Here is a 19,291-nt window from a genome sequence, read left to right as displayed (position 1 = left end):
CAATGGGGAGGGCACTAGGCAGATTTGCACTGGTGAGACTTGGGAGTGAGGTAGAATCTTGTAAGGGGTGGACTCACGTCAGAACTGGACACCTCTGTCTGCTCCTGGGGCTAACTTGAGGCAAAGCTTTGACTCTTCTCGGGCTTTCCCTGTCGTTCCTGGATTCTGCTTCCCAGGTCATAGTAACAGTCTCACTGCTTCTCTTTATGTTCTGCTTTGGGGGAAGGAAGTGCCTTGATGGAGAGGTACTGAAGATTGTGGGATTGAATTGGTGTATTGTAAGACTGACTGCCCCTGGTTAGTCACATGACATGGCTGTTCTGTGTGCTGGGATGCAATCCCTGCCCCTTCTGCAGCCTCATAATCCAGGGATCAGAAGGCACGTGGGATAATGCCTTTCTAAAGGCTTGCATTCAAATAGTAGCCAAGGGTAGGGGCCGTGCAGTAGAGGAGGGAGAGAATCACAGAGATGATTGGTCTGTAGGGCAGGGGTAGAGCATGGCAGGCAGGAACATGGGCTCAGGGAAGATTCACCTGTTACAGTTGGGTGCAGGAAAAGCTCTGCGATGGGTATGCCGGGCAGACCAGAGCCTGAGTCATCTCATACACAAGACACCATAGAGCTGAGTTCTAGCAGGAGCAGCTGTCATTAGAAGCTGTTACAGTGCCCTCTCCTTTCTCTCCTGAGCTTGTGAGTCATTCTGGCAGAGAACAGAGTTTCTAGGGCTACCATGTAAAGGCTGGACTGGTAATGGCTGGTCATGGCTGAGGGACTGGGTCAGCTCAGGTGTCTTGGTTTCTCTGGAGGAGAGTAAGAGTGGCCATAGCTACACTATAGCTATACTAAGGGATGAAGATGGGGTACATGCAGGGTGTGTGTGTGTGTGTGTGTGTGTGTGTGAGAGAGAGAGAGAGAGAGAGAGAGAGAGAGAGAGAGAGAGAGAGAGCACAAGCATGTGCGAGTGTGCATGCATGCATGTGTTTATATTCTGGGCACTCAGGGTTCAGGGTGTCTGCTGGATAGGTGTCAATGTACTAGCACAGTCTTTGGTGAGTTAGGCTCTGTACCTGTAGCTCTTGTGTGTTTGTGAGTGTGGACAGCACAGCTACCTAATAGTGTGCCTGGGCTGCTTAGCTGCTTGGAAGCTGATGGCAGTCTGCATCTTGTAGCCTGCCTGGCTCCTTCCTGGTCATGGTGTCCACTCCTGCCTCCAGGCCATTCTCAGTCCTACACTGCTTTTCAGAGAAGCCGTGGAGAGTGTGCTGCTGTCTTTCCTTTAGGGGTGGGGGTGGGGCGGAGCTTCTGAGGGACCTCTCTGGTGTGGTGCCTTTGTGTGAGCCAGAGCCACCTTCCTAAGTTCAGGGCACACTGATGACTCTGTCATGTGCAGGCTTTAGTGTTTGCTTATTCAAAGGCAAGATCCCTTTGAGCAGTTGACAGGGATTTCATGAAGGGCATGTTGGAAAAGGTTTGCGTAGGGTTCGAAATCTATAAGCCTGAATTCAATGTTTGGCTATTCCAGTGACCAGGTTGGCACAGGCTACACTGCCCGTGCTTCATTCAGTTTATTCATCTGCCCCAAACCCAAAAATACACATTTCAGTGTTAAGAGATAAAATAAGATGTGACAGACAGAAAACAACATCAGTTTGGGGGTCATTGGAGCTAAGTCTAGATTGGTCTTGAGTAACTGAGTAAACTGACTTGAGCTAGCCAGTTAACATCTCTGCATTTATTTCCTTAAGCAAATTGATGCATCTTGTAGGTGAGATTTCCATCTTGGGACAGGTAGCCATGACAGGGAGTATGCACCTCACTACTGGAAGCATCCAGAGGCATGGGAACTCTAGTCTCTGACCTCCAGGATGTAACTTGGCAGAAATCAGAAGGTATTTAACCACATGCTCCCTCCTAGCCTTTCATATCCGAGGATAGTAAATCTCGGAGTACCTGCTGTGTGTCTTCTAGAGGGTGGAAGAAGCGGGGTGGCTGATGATCCTGCTTCGTCTTTCATGGGGAGGAAGATGGCTTTCTTTTCTGTCACTGTGGTAAAGCACTGTGGCCAAGGCAACTCACAGAAGGAAGGGTTATTTGGGGCTTCCAGTTCCAGAGGGAGGGATGAGAGTCCGTGGTGGCAGAGAGGAGGGAACAGGCAGCAGGTGGCTGGAGCCATAGCTGAGACTGTGTATTTCAAGCTAGGTACAGTAAACAGAGAAAGCAAAATCAAAATGCCTTTTGAAACTTCAAAACCCTGCTCTCGGTAACATACTTTCTCCAGCAAGGCCACACCTAATCGTCTCCAAACTGGCACCAACTGGGTACCAGCTGACTTTCATTCATGCTAATTCGGCTGAATGACTGAATGCCCATGACTGTGTAGGGACATCTCATTCAAAACACCATGATGGTTTCATTAAGGAGTTTGATAGATCCTACCAACAGTCGAGAATCCCACCCTGAACCCTGTTTTTCTCTAGCTGCTGCTTTCGAAGATAGACCTAACATCGTGAATGCTTAGCTGAGCAAAAGGAGTGTCTGCTAGCACCTGGAGTCCTGAGTCTTGCAGATGGAGACCAGACAGCTCAGGCTGTCCGTAGCCAGATCCTGAAGCAGTTGTCCAGTTGCCAGCAAAGAGGTCCAGCAGACACGCAGTGAAGCTTAGGCCCTGGGGAGCCTCTCCCCTCCTCCAGTCCACCTCCTTGTAAGCCGGAGTATCTGGTCCTGCTTCCCTCTCCCAAGGCCCCTCTTGGTATCAGTTTTCCTGGTAATTTTTTAAAAGCCTCTCTCTTTTTTTCGGTCTTTACGGTTGTACTGCTGTGGGTGTGGTGGGGAAATAGGAAGGAGGTCTGTGTGTGAGGCCGCCCTTCATTGAGCAAGGAGTAGAATCAATATATTGTTTTGCTTCTTTGCCTTGACTGACAGCTATTTGCCTAGAGCCTTCTTTTCTTACAGACTTAATGTATCTGCTGGCACATTTTCTTGTTTGCAATGATTGCTCCAAAGCAAGAGCAGGCGAGTTGGGGAAGGCTTTCCCCTCCTTGGCCCATCAAGGTCCCCCCTTCCCCGCTCTTCAGTGGTCAGATGATGTGGAGACACTGCCGTGGACTCACCCGTGGTACCACCTTGATTCCTTAAAATGAGAAAGCTAGGTCTTTCAGCCTGGAAGATCCTGGCACCCTCATGCAAAACTTCCAGCAAGGATTTCAGCCTTTGGTCTAGAGTAAGTTCTCTCTGTACTCTGCCTCTATATTGCCTGGAATACTGCTCAAAAGATCGGGCTGAGACATAACTGGAGAAGTCCCATGGGAGCTCAGGGAACTGGGTGCTGTGGCCTTTCTGTATCTGCCCAGTGGCCCTGGGATGGGAGGAGACAGCTCTCTCTGGGTCTTTCTGCACTCAGGGAGCAGAGGGTGGCAGAGGGGCCACTGGCCTGGAGCAGCCCTCTGGGCTGCAGCCACATCACGTTCAGGAAATGACCCAATCGTGAATTTAGGTGCAGAGTGGCCCTTAGTCTCTGGGTTGGCATTTTATTTTGGCACTAGATTATGAATAGAGGTCGGTTTGTATGTGGGGGAGTAGCTTGGGCTTCGGGGGCTACAACTCGTGGGGCTTCCAAGCCCTGGATATATAGAGGGGGAAATGAAGGAGAAGTGTGTGGAGACCAAGGGAGAGTGGGGTGGTGGTAGCCATAGCAACCGACCCCATCTAAGCAGTGCTGGCCCTGTGGCCTCCCTCCTGGTAGCTTCCTGATTTGTAAAATGAGGTCTGGCTACGTGGCCTTGTAAATCTCCTTTTGCTCTACGGATTTGTGCCTGTGTCCTGTCTTCCTTAAACACACACAAGGGTTCGAGGTGCAGTTCAGCTGTGGAGTACATGCCTGCTTAACGTGTATAAAACCCTAGGTTCCACTCCCAGCACAGTAAGAAGAAAGACTGTTTCCAAAACGCACTCACGTGCCTTTGAAGCCGCATCTTTTCCTTCAAGGGAACTTGTGGCCAGACTCCCTAATAGCAATCCAGTCAGCGTGTGCCACTAGGTAGGTAGAAGAGAAGCCAAGGCCAGCTGTAAAGCCACGGTTACTTTGGAACAGCCATGGGATTCATGGAAGGAGAGACCAGTTAGTGAGGAACTTTGCTTTCTTCTTGGGGTTGGACCTTAGGGCTTGGGCCAGAGGTTCCCGCCTCGCAGACAGTGGGGACAAGACACTCAGTCATGTCATGGACATGCTGCTCTGTGTTCACCTGAACTCTCCAACTGCTTGCCAAGGGTCCTGTGGCCCCCAGGGTGATGACTGATTCCTCTGCCATCTTGTCAGACCTGCCTCTGTACTCTGCAGTTGGCCCTGGCTCCTGGGGTTGGTTGCTGGTTTGGCTGCCACCCCACCCATCTACTTCCCTTGTTAGCTGAGCTGAGGCCACACTGACAGGCTGAAGGTCCTTATTCATGCTGAGCTGTCACAGAGCACAGGTGCCATGCCTGGAGCCTGGGTACTGTTGCTCTAGAAGGGCGTTGGCAGGTTGGGTTGTCCAGCTGTGTCACCACCTCCGGGAAGACAGCGCTTTCTCCCACAGTGTGGCCTGTCTACATTAGAGCTCATCTGAACTGGACCTGGAGTCCCTCAGTTCCTTCTTCCTGTCAGGCCCTGCTTCCAAGGCTGGGCCGATAAACTGGAGTCATCCTTAGTCTCAGATTATCCCAGTGGCTTTTATGTCTTTGTGTACATGTGCTTGTCTGTGTGTAGGTCCACTGCCTGCTAACCTGAGGATGGCTTTAGTCCTCACACAGTCATTTGCAAACAGGTCATGAGGATGTGGTGAGGGACGGATGCCCTGCTGCTCATACTCCTGCACGCTGGCTCGGTGGAGATAGCTGTATAGCGTTGGGTTGGTGGATGCTATTCGTTTAAGCAAAAGGATGAGTCCTCTTTAGTTCCGTGGGTGGCTTGAACGACTGAAACGGGACAGCCAAATGGAAGAAGCAATTTTTATTTTTTTACTTCTACAAAGACGAGTGTTGGGGCCGGGTCGCTGGCCCTGTGGATAAAGTGGTTGCTGTGTATGTCTGAGGACTGCATTCAGATCCCTATGAACTTCATGCAAAAGCTGGGTGACCACAGCAGCCTGCCTGTGGGATGCGGAGACAAGCAATCCTGGGAGCAAACTGGCTGGCTACATTAGCTGAACCAGCTGAACATGCAAGCTCTAGCTTTAGTGAGAGACCTCCCCTTAATACATAAGGTGGAGAGTGATTGCCAAAGGTACTCTCCAATACACTACCTCGGACCTTCGCACACCCACATGCTCTTGCACATGCACCTATATATACATACACGTACGTGTGTCTACACATGTGACCGCTCCTAGGCACACCACACACATACACATCTGGGAGTCTTTTATCAGCTCATCTCTTTTGTTGTTGTTGTGTTGTGCTCAGAGAATTGGGCATCTCTCAGTACATCTTGGGACCAGCTACAAAACCAATATGCCTGTCAGGTACTTTCCCAAGTATGGTTTTACTGGGTATCCCACAAAAACCTATTTGCTCCCATTGCATAGGGGTCTCTCCAGGCATAGAAGGAAGGCTGCTTAGCAGCCTCTGCCAAGGGAAGATGTCCCAAAGCTCAGTAAATACAGTGGTGAAGTCTCCATGGCCAAAAGGGAGAAAGATTGTGTCATGAAAAAGGCAAGAACCCACACTAAGCAGTGTGCTTGCCTACCGGCTTCCCTGGGTTCGTAGAACTCCTCTGCTGTTTGTACAGATAGGAGAGAGATTAAAAGGACTGGATACTCGGCTCCAGGCTGGCATCTGTTGCTACCCTGGGTGAAGGCCAGCTCAAAAGCAGCTGGAGCATCATGAGAAACTTTGGGGATAGAGATGAGGCCGGCCTTGTGATAGGCCAGGTGCCAACTCTGATTTACGTGTATACTCTTGGCCTCTGCGTAACACATATCAGGTCGGGACTAATTTTCCCTTGGAGAGAGAGATCAGCATTCCTATTGAATATATACTGTCATATGCCTGGATCTGTGTACATACCCTGTGGGCCTCTAGACTGGGTGTGCTCTAGCCACTTCTTACTAAGCTCCTCCCCACAGACTTTGTAGAGCTGTGGTCTCCTGGATGGGAAGGTGTATTTTGAGGGCCTGGGCTCAGATTGGCCCAGTGGCTGTCTGCCAGAATCTCCCTGATGTGAGCCTAAACCCTTAGAAGGGCTGAAAAACAGTGGATTCAAAGGCAGGTGGATAGGGTAGAGAATGGAAATGAAGCTTAACTGTGTTACTATGGAGGTTACCGAGGAGGTGGGTGTGGGGACAGAATTAATGATGGCTGAAATGAAAGGTTTGGGCATCATCTTTGTTCTTGGTCTTCTTAGCACAAGTTTGTGCTGAGTAAGAGGGATAGTATCCTCTAAATCCTCTGACATCCATAGTGCTCTTGGAAGGAAAGGGGACCAGTGAGACTTGAGACGAGCTTGCTCATCTCTCTACCATAGATGAGAAAGCTCTCCAGACACAGGGATCCTGGATATTACGTCGTATGTTTCGTGAGCGTGACTTCCTGGGTTCAAATTTGAGCTCTGACATCGTCTGGTTGGGACCTGGACAGATGAGTTGCCTTTTCCCATGTGTGTTATCTGAGTGTCTTCTTTGGGAAATTAGGGACCTGGGAATACACAGAGAAGAGCGAAAGAATGTGTTTGCATAAAGAATTACAGTCTCACGAGTGAGGCTGTGAGCTTTGTTCGGGGCAATGACTGTGCTTGCATTTATTTTATTTTATTTTTTTTTGTGCCCAAGAAATGCTTAGCTGAGCACTCTGGTGGTCGAGCCTTTGCGGTGGTTGCCAAGCAGGGTTTGTGTGAACCTGTAGTGGGGAGGAGGGTAGGTAAGACATACTCCAGGGTCGTTATCATGCAAAGCTGCGTCTGTCCAAGGTTCAGACATTGAGGGCCATGGGGCACAGGGTTGGACCTGTGGCTGCCTGAAAGTTTCCTAGAGCCGAATTATTATTATTATTTTACTTAAATAGGAAAAGCTCGCATGCTGCTTCTATGTGACTCAGTGTGAAAATGGAGGGGAGAAAGCCAGAGTGTGTCTGTGGCCACAATTGCTCACGGCCACTGGATTCCTGGCTTCTTCAGAGAACTGCAAAATACCTTTCCTGGGCCTCTCTCTTGCCATCTTTTAAAGGGATGACAGTACCATGCTTGGAGTGTGTCATGCGGGTCCTGCTTTGGGGTTGTCTTTGAGTTTGGATTAAGGTTATCCTCTTGGGCTATCGTTTGTCAGTGTAAGGCTGGGTTGGGGTAAGTGCAGGCCAAGTCCCTGGGCAATATGAGCAGTGAAGGCCACCCCTGGGCTATCTGGAGTATTTACATCTTGGGTGGCCTGGGATTCAGTACTGGATTTCCAAGACATCGAAGGGCAACCTGGAAGATTTAGATGTAGACTGCAGGCCTGGAACACTCAACTGTCTCCCTCCCTCCCTCTGCAAGTGTTTCTCGAGAGCCAGAGAAGCCAAGTGCTTTACACGTGTTCATAGGAGAAGCTGCTGGTGGGGTTCGCTGAGGTCTGCTAACTCTGTGCGTGGGCCCGTTTTATTCCAGAGTGTGCTGTCTCTTGCTAGAACAGCATTTGTTTTTCTGGCTTTTCAAGCACCAGAGCTGAGGGACTGAGGCCCTCAGTACTCCACTGACTGCTAATGCTGCTAGGTCCAAACAGTCCTTACTGCAAACCCCTTGGGCGTTTCTCAAGCCGGTGCAGGCCCGGCTGCAGCAGCAGCACTTTTCTGGAACTTATCAGGAGTGTGGATTATTGGTTCCTAACCCATGGCTGCTGAATCAGAAACTGGGGGAGGAGAAGTGGAGGAGGGGGGAGGGAGGGCGTCTTAGAAGTCTCACCCTAAGGTGCCTGCTGAGTGATTCTGATATTCAGGGCTGAGGACCTGTGTTTGCAGTCACTGCTGAGAGCACATGGCTTATCTAGTTCGTGGGCTCTGAGTCCCATTCTCTACATCTTTTTCCTTCCAAGAGACTGTGAGACATTGTGTGACTTTGCCATTCCTGTGAACACCAGGAGGTGGAATGGAGAGGGCTGGAGGTTCAGTGACCCCATGGTGGGGACAGCTGTTTACTTTGGCAGGTTTGCCTGGATTGGAGCCAAGATTCAGTCAGTCCCAATGATTGACTTGAAGGGAAACTTCTCAGCCTCCTGAGAAGTGGGAGATGGGGGTGGTTATGCTGGCTCCAGGAGGAGAAAGCACCAAATCTCTTGGTTCTTCTCAGGGGTTCAAATTCTTGGTGCCAGAGCCATGCTTCTGAGATAAAAAAAATCACACCATCCATGACTTTGGTCTCCAGGTGAGAGTCCCAGTTTGCTGCTGCAGCAGCGTAAGTGAATGGGGAAGCTGAGCAGTTTGTGGAGTCCAACGGTTAGCAGTGGGCTTCCAGATGGCTAACTCTGAAACTGCTGGAGTGGGTTCTCGAGTGCGTGTATGTGTGCACGAGTGCCTCTGTGTGTGTGTTTAGGGGGGTAAACTTCTCTTCTATGGTCAGCTCCTTAAATTCTAGATTATCTGAAATCCAGAAAACAGGACAACTTCAATTAAATAATTGGTTCCAAAATGAGTCACCTGAAAAATTTCAGTATCTGTTGTTCTTTGTAGGTAGGCAAGTCCTTCAATCTTGTCTGTCTGTTTGTCTGTCTGTCTGTCTGTCTGTCTGTCTGTCTGTCTATTTGTGTAATGTATGTCCTGTAGTATTTCAGGAAATGCCTAGAAGTATGTAGTGTGTAGGTTTGTGGTCAGGGAATAGAGTCTGAATTATTGTGACTGAGTAGTGGCAGCTCTTTGCTAAACAAATCAGTGCTGTTATACCGCGACTCCTGGTGCCAACACTGAACTCTGTCAAGCTGTCGTCGGGAGGCCTTTGTTAGTACGACACATTTGTGCCCCTGTTTCTCAAAGCCAGAGCCCCATTGTCGACCAGGCCTTGTGCTGCATTCTGGAAGGTGCCTGCAGCTCTTCCCACCAAAGGTCCTTGGCCCAGCCTGTTACCAAATCTCACTTGCATAACTGTGTTCAGGGAAGGTGTTTCTTGCCTCAGGCCTTGGGAGATTTATGAACTGAGAAGGAAGCAGAAGGCTTGCCCTCCAGCTTCCATAGCTGAGTGAAACATTGTTATCCGATTTTACCTGGGAGATCCCTAGGAGTTGCGTAAGCTGTCATATGGCTGCGGCATGGGGTAGCCAATCTGTAACCATCTTCCTAAACCATGAAAAGCTATGGTGTAGCAAAGCAAGGTTGTTAGCTTCCAGAACCAGCTTGTTCTTGCTCCCCATCATCTATTTGGAAATCTCTCTGAAACAGAAAGTAATTAGGATGAAGCAAATTTCTCAGGAGTCAGGCTGGGGTACCCTGGTGTCTGCTCCGCACTGTACTCTTGGAAAGAGCTGTATGCAGGGGTTGGGTCAGTGGTCCCCATCCATCCATTTTTGCTCCAGGAACCACTGACGCTCTGGGCAGAGGCTGGGACAGGTGGTAGCCATGGCTCTGAGGGTCTCCAGCTTCATAACTTACTCAGGAGTAGGTTGAACTCCAATTGGAAGTAAACAGAGCTCACTCTGACCTAATGGATTTCTTATCTGGGAATGGTGGGAGACAAGATGTGTCGCTTGCCTCTCCTTCACTGCTTAAAAGGCAAGATGACAAATCAGTGGCAACAGAAAGAGACAGAAAGACAAACCAATTGAAATGCAGAGTTTTTATGCAAGGAGCCTCAACCAAAAACCAAACAAACAAAAACAAACAAACAAAAATGAAGCTGCTTCATTTAAATTGAAAATGTATAGTCTCCGTTTACAAGCTCATTCCTGTCCGCATGAGACCCTACGCTCCTAAATATGTATGCATTTTGTGATTCAAAACACAGTTGAAAAATCAACAAAGCCAAAGTGCAGCCTCTCTCCCCCAGTGCCTTCCCACCCCAAGGTCACACACCAGAAGTGATTGGTTTCCTTTGCTACAGTTTCTGGAGGTAGTTAGCAGACTGTAGCAAGTACCAGGGCCTGCAGTGTTTGGTGTCTTTGTCTCCTCGTTCACAGTCTTTATTGACATTTCTGCAATGAAAGTGGAAGATGGTCTCTTTTACATCATGTTCCCTAATGCAGCCACACAGCACTCTTGGCTTAATGCGCATGCAGTTCAATTTCTTGGCACTATGGAGACATTATTTCCAGCCTAGCAATAAAGTGTACCACCTCTGTGTTTCCTTTCCTTTTACCCCTTCATGTTCCTTTGAGATAGTAATCGCCTCGTTTTCTTTTCTTTGTTCCTTATTTCCTGTTAGTTGTACATCAGTCCGTCTCCTGAGCTCTCCCTTGCTTCTTGCTTCAGTCTGGGTTAACTGAGACCATGCGGCTGTGCTAAGTGTTACAGAGAAGCCCCTTTAAGCCTTCTTTTTGGGTTTCTTGATAATGGTAGCTCTTCATTTTCCTGAATCTTACACTTCTTTTCATTAACTCCTTCATTAAAAGAAAATAGGTTCCTCATGAAAGATGCATAGGGACTAATTATTATTTAACCCTTTAATGGCCAGAGGTGTGTCTGTTCCGTTGGCACATGCTGACTGGTGGTTTGACTTGGGATCATCTCTGGGGATTTTAAAGGTTTCCCTTCATTGTTCTACAGCTCTTAGGGTTGCTGTTGCAAAATCCAGTACCATCCTGATGCCAGATCCTTTGCCTTAGATGGATATAGTCTTCTCTGTGTATTTAAAAATGTCTTTTTTTCCCCTTTCATTTTTCTTATGTTTCTAAATGTCATGATTCTTTGAGCTGAGAATGGTGTAATCTGAGAGTTTATGTTCTTCATCTGAAAAAACTGACTGGGATTATTTCCTTGATGCCCCCCCCCACTTTGTTATGTTTTCTGTAATCCCCTTTATTCGGATATAGAGCCTCTTGGCTTGATAGTCTATTTTTATCTTTTTCCTGTCTCCTCTCTCTCTGTCACTTTGTTTATGACTTCAGGAAATGCCTTTAAACCTGTCTTAAAACACATGTATTGAACATACTCCTCTTTGGTGAACTTTTCCTGTAATGGTTTTCTGTTCTTGTTATGTGATATAGTAACGTACATAATATTATCACATTTTAAAGATTGCTTATGCCTTTCTACAGTCTCTCTATTATCTCTGAAAACTTTTTTCTTTTTCCGTTTATCATTTATATTTTGGTCTCTATCATTCACATTTAGACTCACCTCAAAATCCCATCAATTCTTTGGACATTTGAATTTTAGAAGTTTGGAGTCAAGCGCTCCTTGTATGGTAAGTCTGCAGTTTGGTGGGGTCTCATTGAGACTTTAAAGGAAGGAAGACAAAACAAAACATGGTCTGTTCTTTTGAGCTACTAGATTTTTTTCAAAGAGCGAGGAAATAGAGACAGAGACCATTCAACCTTCTGACTTGGAATGGAAATCAGTGTCTTTTAAACATTTTAATCACATTTTCTTTATGTATGTATTTATTTATTTGAGTAAGTGTAGAGGTCAGAGGACAAGTCTTGGGAGTTTTTTCTTTTCATGATTTGGGATCCAGGGAGTGAACTCAAGTTATCAGACTTGGCAGCAAGCACCTTTACCTGTTGAGCCACCTCACCAGTCTGGACCATGTTCCATGATCTGAGGCTCCCACTTTTTAACCACATAGTCTCTCACCTAATGCTGTGACATCTCCAGTGCTCCATCCCTTTCCTCTGTTGGATGCAAGTCTGCCATCTAGAATAGACCCCTTGGCTGCTGCTGGGGTAGTTGGTGAGATTAGCCATTTGAATTCATAGCTGCGTCCTATGGCCTAGCCCATCAGCATCTGCAGCTCTGGCTATGGGGGCCTGCTTGCTCTAACTAGTGCGGGCCATCTCTCTCCGAGCCGCTGGTTTCAGTTTGTCTTCTCTGTCAAGACAAGTCTGATTTTCTTTTGCTTTCTGCTATCCAGAATGCTCTTCATGTGTTCCCATTGTCTTTACCATTTTTCTTGTATGGGTTTGGTTTATTTTTAATTTTTTTTAGGTTTATTTTATTTTATGCATGTGTATATATGTGCACTGTGTGCATACCTAGTACCTACAGAAGTCACAAGGGGATGCTGGATCCCCTGGAATTGTAGTTATGGATCACTGTGAGCCACGATGCAGGTGCTGGGAATCAAACCAAGGTCCTTTGCAAGAGCAACAATTGGTCTTAAGCGCTGAGCCAGCTATCTCTGCAGCTCTTGCAGTTTTGCTTTCTTTCTTTTTCTTTTCTTTTTTTTTTTTTTAAACTAATTTTCAGTTCACTTCAGGAGGAAGCAGAGCGCTGTGTGCACCCCACCTAGTATGTTTGGCTAGTGATGCTCACTGGTTGTTGCTCTTCTCAGACATTCCAGGAATTCAGAGCCTGTCTGCAGGGAATGCTTTGGTCTCTCTTTTCCCTTGGCAGTCAGCTCTCTGGAATAACCTTCACTGGCTCAGATCCTGGCCCGTGCAGGTCAGCAGTGACCTGCATCACCAGGCAGTCCGGTTTTAGACACATTTTTCAGAGCATGGGAGGGGAGGTGTCTCCTTCATTTGAAACAGCTGCCTAGGGCGTTTTGCTCATTTTTAATCTTTGCCTCTGACACTTCGCTAATAACTCTTCTACCCGCACCCCAGCAAAGATGCTTCTGGATCAAAGCAAAGATGGATTCTCCCTTTTCTTGTGTTCCCTGTATCTTGCCCTTCACTGTACCCGTTACCTGTAACCAGTTGCACTTCTCAGCCACACTCACCCCCTACTTTCTTGGTCCCTTCTTTCCCTTCTTAGATTCCTACAGCCATACCAGATTGTTGGCTGTTTACAGGCATGACCCTTGGCTGGTAGCTGCCTTTCGTCTAGTGGCTATACCTGGCCATGGCTGGAAGAAAGACAGACACACCTTTAGGAGGTTAGGAGGTCAAGGGGAAGAGATGATTTGGAAGGAAGTGCAGGCTTGGGATGAGTATTCAGACTTTTCTGATTCTCCTTTTGGCGGCAGAAGTACGGCTGAGCCTTGTGGGAGGCTGTTGAGAAAGTGTAATTTGTGTGCAGAAAACATGGTTTGAGTGACTGAGAGTGGAATGAAGCTTTCATGGTCTACTGAAATGTGCTCAGATGTACTCAAACCGAAGAGATCGTTTGTTTTAAGATTTCTGAGAAAGACTCAAACAGTACAAATTGCAACCTCAAGTTTGGAGTTTTCCAACATTTCAGAGTGTCTGAATTGTTGGCTGGCAGTAAAGCACAGATAAGAGTGATACTTTACCCTTGGGGATGTTAAATTGTTGCTAAGGAGGGAAAAAAGAATCATTTTACTTGCCTGGGGGTTTTTCCTTCTTTTGTTTTAAGGTGGCTGAAATCTGGAGCCCGAGGGTTAGTTACAATGTAGTGTTTATCTAACAGGGCAGGTGAGCAAAGTGCTGGAAATGACGTAAGCCATGCCAGCAACCACACTGTGCCCTGCGTCTTACAGAAGGAAAGTGGAGATTCAAGACATCGGCAGCCAGGCTTTAAGTCCATATACTTAGCTGCTGCCCCTTTGGTCTTTAAGACCACTACCATTTGTACTGCAAACTCCTCCATGGGTGAATTTCCCAGAGCCCTGGCAGTAAGCATGATGGGACTGGAGAGCAAGGTGATTGATTCCTGGCTATTCTGAGCCCTTACCAACTTCTGCCTTTGTGCCATGGGTATGGCGTGGTGGTGGTGGTGGTGGTGGAGGAGGAGGAGGAGGAGGAGGAGGAGGAGGAGGAGGACTTTGCCTAGGCATTTAAAGATGAGAAGAAATTAACTTTGGATGGGTAATTGCCTATCAAACACTGCTGGTAATCTGCATGCCGAAAGCAACCCTGGGAAGGTGGAAAGATGTTAGCAATTCTGGCCATATGTGCCTTCTTCCCTACTTTCTCCACCTTGAAAAAGAAAGTGAGCCGAATAGCCAAGAACTAGAGAGCCTAATGCATACCATATTTCCATCAATCCCCCCTCCCTTCACTGCTCCCCCACCTATGTAAACTAAATTCCTTTACATGGTCATGACAAAGGAACTTTTTTTTTAAAGTTGTGATTAAAAGCAGCACAATCAAGAAATAGTTTCCACTGAAGCAATAGCGTTTTCAACTTAATAATGGCTGGTGAGAGAGCATGGGATCTGTGGGCTTGGCTGCGGGTTCTAATCCTGATTGCTCCACTTACAAATTGCAGCCTTGTGCTGTCGTTGTGTAGCCCGGGCTCTTCTTGATTATAATAAAACACTCAAAATGGATGCTTAACTGTCATGATTAGCAAGCGAGAGCCAGCGGAGCAGTGGGTCTCAGCCTTCCTAGTGCTGCGACCCTTTAATACGGTTCATGTTGTGGTGATCCCTGACCATAAAATGATTTCCTTGCTGCATCATAACTGTAATTTTGGTACTGTTATGAATCACGATATAAATATCTAATATACAGGATATCTGATATGTGGCACACACACACCCCCACCCATGGGAGTTGCAACCCACAGGTTGACTGACCGCCATTGTAGCAGATGGAGCACCTAGTTTGTGTGCATCTGGAGAACACAATGCATGCTGGGTACTCAGTAAACGATGACACTTTTCACCCCTGTTGTTTGCTGGGATGTGCATTAGTCTCTCCTGGTGATCTAGGTGGCACTTGACCAATTCTAAAGTGTAGATTGGTTCTATACACTGGGCTTGGCTATCATCTAACTACCTGGGCTGGAGATGCCCTGTGAAGGGCTGGCGTTGTTCTAACTGCCTTGCTACTGTGCAATACTGTGCAGCCTTTCTTTAAGAAGTAGTGGGTTAGTTTCCTGGTACAGCAAATACCTCCCAGAACCAACTTATGCAGGAGAGGTTAGTGCATGATCAGTTGGCCTGTTGCCTTATTAGAGTCAGAGCAGCACGGCTAGAATCCATCTGGGTCTAAAGCCACTTCCTTCATGGCCAAAAAGTTCCAAAGACTGTAGGAAGGTACAGGGAGGGGATCCTACAGTCGCCCCTCAGAAGACACACATCAGTGACCTAAAGACCTCTCACCCACCCTGAGAACATCCCACTACTTTCTAATAGCTCTGCTAAGGACTAAGCTTTGAATGCATAGGTTTTGAAAGGGCGCCAGGATACAAACAATAGAAAATGTTGTTGTTGGGTCCCAATGGCTCTATTTGGCAGAAGGGGGCAGAGATGAGATTGGCTTGGCTTTGGCCCACGTGGTGAGTATGTTCTGGCTGGTCTCCTCACTCTACCCCTCCAAGAACTTCTCCCATTCAGCACTGGAACAAGTGAATTTTTTTGGTTTTGTTTTTTTTTTTGTTTGTTTGTTGTTTTGTTTTTTTTTCAAGTGAACTCCCAGGTTCAAGATCTGTAAGCCAACAGTGGGAATTGAGGTAAGCTGTGGGCCAGTTTGGGCCTGTCTGGGGTGAGGCAGGCCTTAGAAGGATAGTCTCTGCTGTGTATTCATTCACCACATACCCAGCTGCTGGCTTCCAATTGTTCTGTTCATTATGGGTGTGAGACACAAGCAAATCAAAAGCAGCAGGCAGTGACCCCTCCTGGGGGTGGCGGTGCTGATACTTTGAATTCCTTGGGAAGCTATGGCTTATCTGACTGAGTGCTTCAAACCTCTAAAAGAGCTAGGAGGTCAACAGCTATCAAAGTCTGCTCATGAGGCTCCACTGTGACTTGCCTGCTGGCCTTGGCATGAGGGATTTAAGTAGGCCTCAAGATCTGGATGTCCGTTCATCAGAAAAAGAAAGCAATGGGGGAGTATTTTGAGTTCACGGACACTAGCCATTGAAGACTGACTCTCAAGATTCCTTACCCTTCCTTTTGATTTCTTGTAAGGCAGCCAAGGTTTGGCCTTGTAACCAACAGAACAATCAGTTAGTAAATTCTCTACTCACATGGTCTCTTTCAGCCAGAAGGCCTCTTGTGTCATTTGGGAGCCCATCTATCTAAGTCTTTTATTTTCTTGATCCAATTAATGAGCACCCTATGTTTCGGGTTCATTATAAAGGATTTTGAAGCCACAGAGGCAGCAAGCACAGCCCTGTGATTGGAAGTGTGCAGTTAGTAATGCCACCGTGGTTTGGTTATAGCCCCCTGGGGCCTATGTGCTACAGTCTCGGTCCCCAGTCTGTGACACTCTGGGAGCTGGTAGAACATTCAGAAGGTGGGGCCTAGTGGAAATGAGTTATTGTTGGCTTGTCTTAGGGCACCCCATTTTTGTTTTGTTTTTCTTTTGTTTTGCTTTCTAGCTGTTATGTGGCTAGTTGTTTTTTTTTTCCTGTTATGTGGCTTTGCTATGATGAGCTGTCTTGCCACAGTCTCATGGGACAATAGTGATGGGTTGAAAAGTAGAGCTCCACCAAAATGAACCTCTTTTCCTTCTCAAGAGCTGATTTAGCTCAGGTATTTGTTAGCATACTGGACAGTTGATCAATATACATAGGTTGGAACTTAAAATTAGCAAATGATCAAGCCAATCGACGAGCCGGATGTCAGTTTTCTCACCTCCTATATGGGGAAAGTAATTGTCCTTTCTTCGTGGAGTTACTATAAACCATCCATGAGAGAAAACAACAACAACAACAACAACAAAAACAAGAATCAAGTGTCTTTCCCGGTTGACCTCACACTTTCAGAATCACTAGCTACAAAGCATGATTCAAAAGGAAGGCTTTTCTTCACCACGGGATGCAATGGAAGTCTTGAGCTATTAAAAATGGCGGCTGGCGGAGGGGGTTGCTTGGTAACTGTCAACTCAGAAGAATTCAGAGGATGTACATATTATCTGGTACCTGATGCTTCCTGATTTCTAGTATCTGGTGTTGGCTAGTTCTAATGGAGTACAACAATGTGTGCTTAATGAACATCTTTAATCACTGGGCCCCAGTATGGCCACCACTAAAGGAACAGTGCATAGGTTAAATAAATATTCAGGGTCAGGGGAAGTCCAGAGGTACAGTGCGTGCCTAGCATACAGTGGTGCCCTGTGTTCCATGCCCCATATAGAAAAGTGACACAGAATCTGTGGATCGCAAAGCAAAGAGGAGGGAGGGCTGATGGCTAGTTAGGGTATTCTTCTCACCTGTTCTGAGACCACGAATAGCTCTTATTCCATATTAGATGTGATAAGCATTCATCCTTGGGTGTGTTTCCTAGGACTGTCTCTCAGCTGCCAGGGCGTCAGGGAAGAGCTTAATTCTGCATGGGTCCTTTCAGTAGACAAGACCTCAGTGGCACCTATCTGTGGCTTATTGATCAGCGGGACAGTACCTGCAGGCAGACTTTCCTGAACATACAGTTAGAGGAATTCTGAATTTGCCTGTACTAAAGTTGGACATTGATGTTGAGTGCACCCTGGCACATGGTTTGAACTGCTCTCTGAATCTCCCTTGATGAATATGCACACAGATTCTGTCCACCTTGTTTTGGATGCTATGAAAACAAACCACACTGGGGCACACATCTTTAATCCCAGCACTCAGGAGGCAGAGGCAGGTGGATCTCTGTGAATTTGAGGCCAGCCTGGTCTACAGAGCTAAGTCCAGGATAGCCAAGGATACCCAAAGAAACCATGTCTCAAAAAATCAAAATATAAAACAAATAAAACACAAACCACTAATTTTCTTCTGAAAAATTTAGAACAATTTTGTTTCTTTAAATGTTTTTCTTTAAACAAGTCTAATAACATTAGACTATGTAGATTAAGTTGAGTTATGTGATCTCTCTTTTTCTATTGCTTTGGCATATAAAAGAATGGGCTTCATTAGGATATTTTCATGCATGTGTATCGTACATTGCTCATATCGCTTCCCTTGTTCTCTCTTATTCTCCCCCTCCCTTACTATTCATCCTCCCCCACCATGTGTGTGCGCATGCATGGGCGGGTGTGCACCTCCCCCCCCACACACCCATTTATATTCTGTGCATGATAGAAAACATGACTATTTAGCTTTCTGATTCTGAATCATTCCACTTAATGTGTTGAAAACCAACATTGATTTGAGACAGGTCCCAGTGCACCGCAGCATCCCTGGCTGCTTGTAGCTCAGTAGCACTCTGGGTAACTGAGATACACTGTTTCCTTTTATGTAGGACAGGGTTGAATGTTAAGTGCTTTGTTTTAACGCTTTGTCTTCCTTGTCCTCCCCTCTCCTCTATGCCTCTCTTCCTCATCCTAGCACTGAGGATGAAAATCAAAGAAGTGAAGAAGGAAAACGGTGACAAGAAGATTGTCCCCAAGAAGAAGAAACCCCTGAAGCTGGGGCCCATCAAGAAGAAAGAGCTGAAGCGGCTTGTGCTGTTCCTGAAGAACGGTGCTGACTGTCCCTGCCACCAGCTGGACAACCTCAGCCACAACTTTCTCATCATGGGCCGCAAGGTGAAGAGCCAGTACCTGCTGACAGCCATTCACAAGTGGGACAAGAAAAACAAGGAGTTCAAAAACTTCATGAAGAGAATGAAAAACCACGAGTGTCCCACCTTCCAGTCTGTTTTTAAGTGATACTGGGGCGGACTGGGGGAAGGGGAGTGTGGCTTGGGTTGAGGGTGGGGGCGCGTGGATGACCCTGGCTCTTGGGGGGGTTCACATATTGCTCTCACCCATTACAGTTGTGGCTTTTGCATCGCACCTGGCTCTGTTCCTACAGCGATCCCTCTCCCTTCCCTCCATAGCCACATCCAGCTAAGGCCACGGCCCTTTAGATTAGGAAGGCTTTTTTTTTTTAAGGGCTGCAGCAGGGCCAGCAGGCACGGTGCAAAAGGAGAGGCAGAATCCTTTCACTGAGCCTCGGGCACAAAAAACAGAAAATGTTGGCCGGTTTGGAAAAACAAAACAAAACAAAACAAAACAAAACGGATTGTAAAGAACTGCAGACGGACGGCTGCTCAGCTCAACATTGTTCGGGACATTATTACCAATTGCTTGTGGAGTCTAAGCCTTTACAGGTAGAAGAGTCTGATTATTGCCAAGCCAGGCTGCTTTCAGTTTGGTCGTAATCCCCCTCTTTCTGCCTTAGACCATCGCCACCTTCAACACACACACACACACACACACACACACACACACACACACACACACACACACTTCTGAAAGTAGCCAGGGTATCCCAGTATAAAATGGGATAGCTAAGGGTTTGGGTGGGAGGCCACTGCCTACTCCACCTTCAGTTTTTGAACTGGCCACCTTTGATAGGAAACTGTAGGTCTCAGATGGACACTTCTACCAG

The 19,291-nt window shown here is 47.1% G+C and overlaps 1 protein-coding gene across 1 annotated transcript in view; it reads left to right on the top strand.

Annotated features, from left to right (window-relative positions):
* Sfrp1 (secreted frizzled related protein 1) overlaps nt 1-18,919 on the top strand; it is a 35,809-nt gene extending 16,890 nt beyond the window's left edge. The window contains exon 3 of the mRNA XM_085844063.1: nt 18,245-18,919. Coding sequence (XP_085700189.1) covers nt 18,245-18,567 — 323 coding nt within the window. The 3' untranslated portion in view covers nt 18,568-18,919. The remainder of the gene's footprint in view (nt 1-18,244) is intronic.
* Nucleotides 18,920-19,291: the final 372 nt, after the last annotated feature.

The sequence above is a fragment of the Mus caroli genome, unplaced genomic scaffold (assembly GCF_978045245.1).
Source record: "Mus caroli unplaced genomic scaffold, Mus_caroli_1 scaffold_10, whole genome shotgun sequence".
NCBI classification, from domain to species: domain Eukaryota; kingdom Metazoa; phylum Chordata; class Mammalia; order Rodentia; family Muridae; genus Mus; species Mus caroli.
Note: the sequence above shows the minus strand (reverse complement) of the source record. Positions and strands in the feature narration are given on the sequence as shown.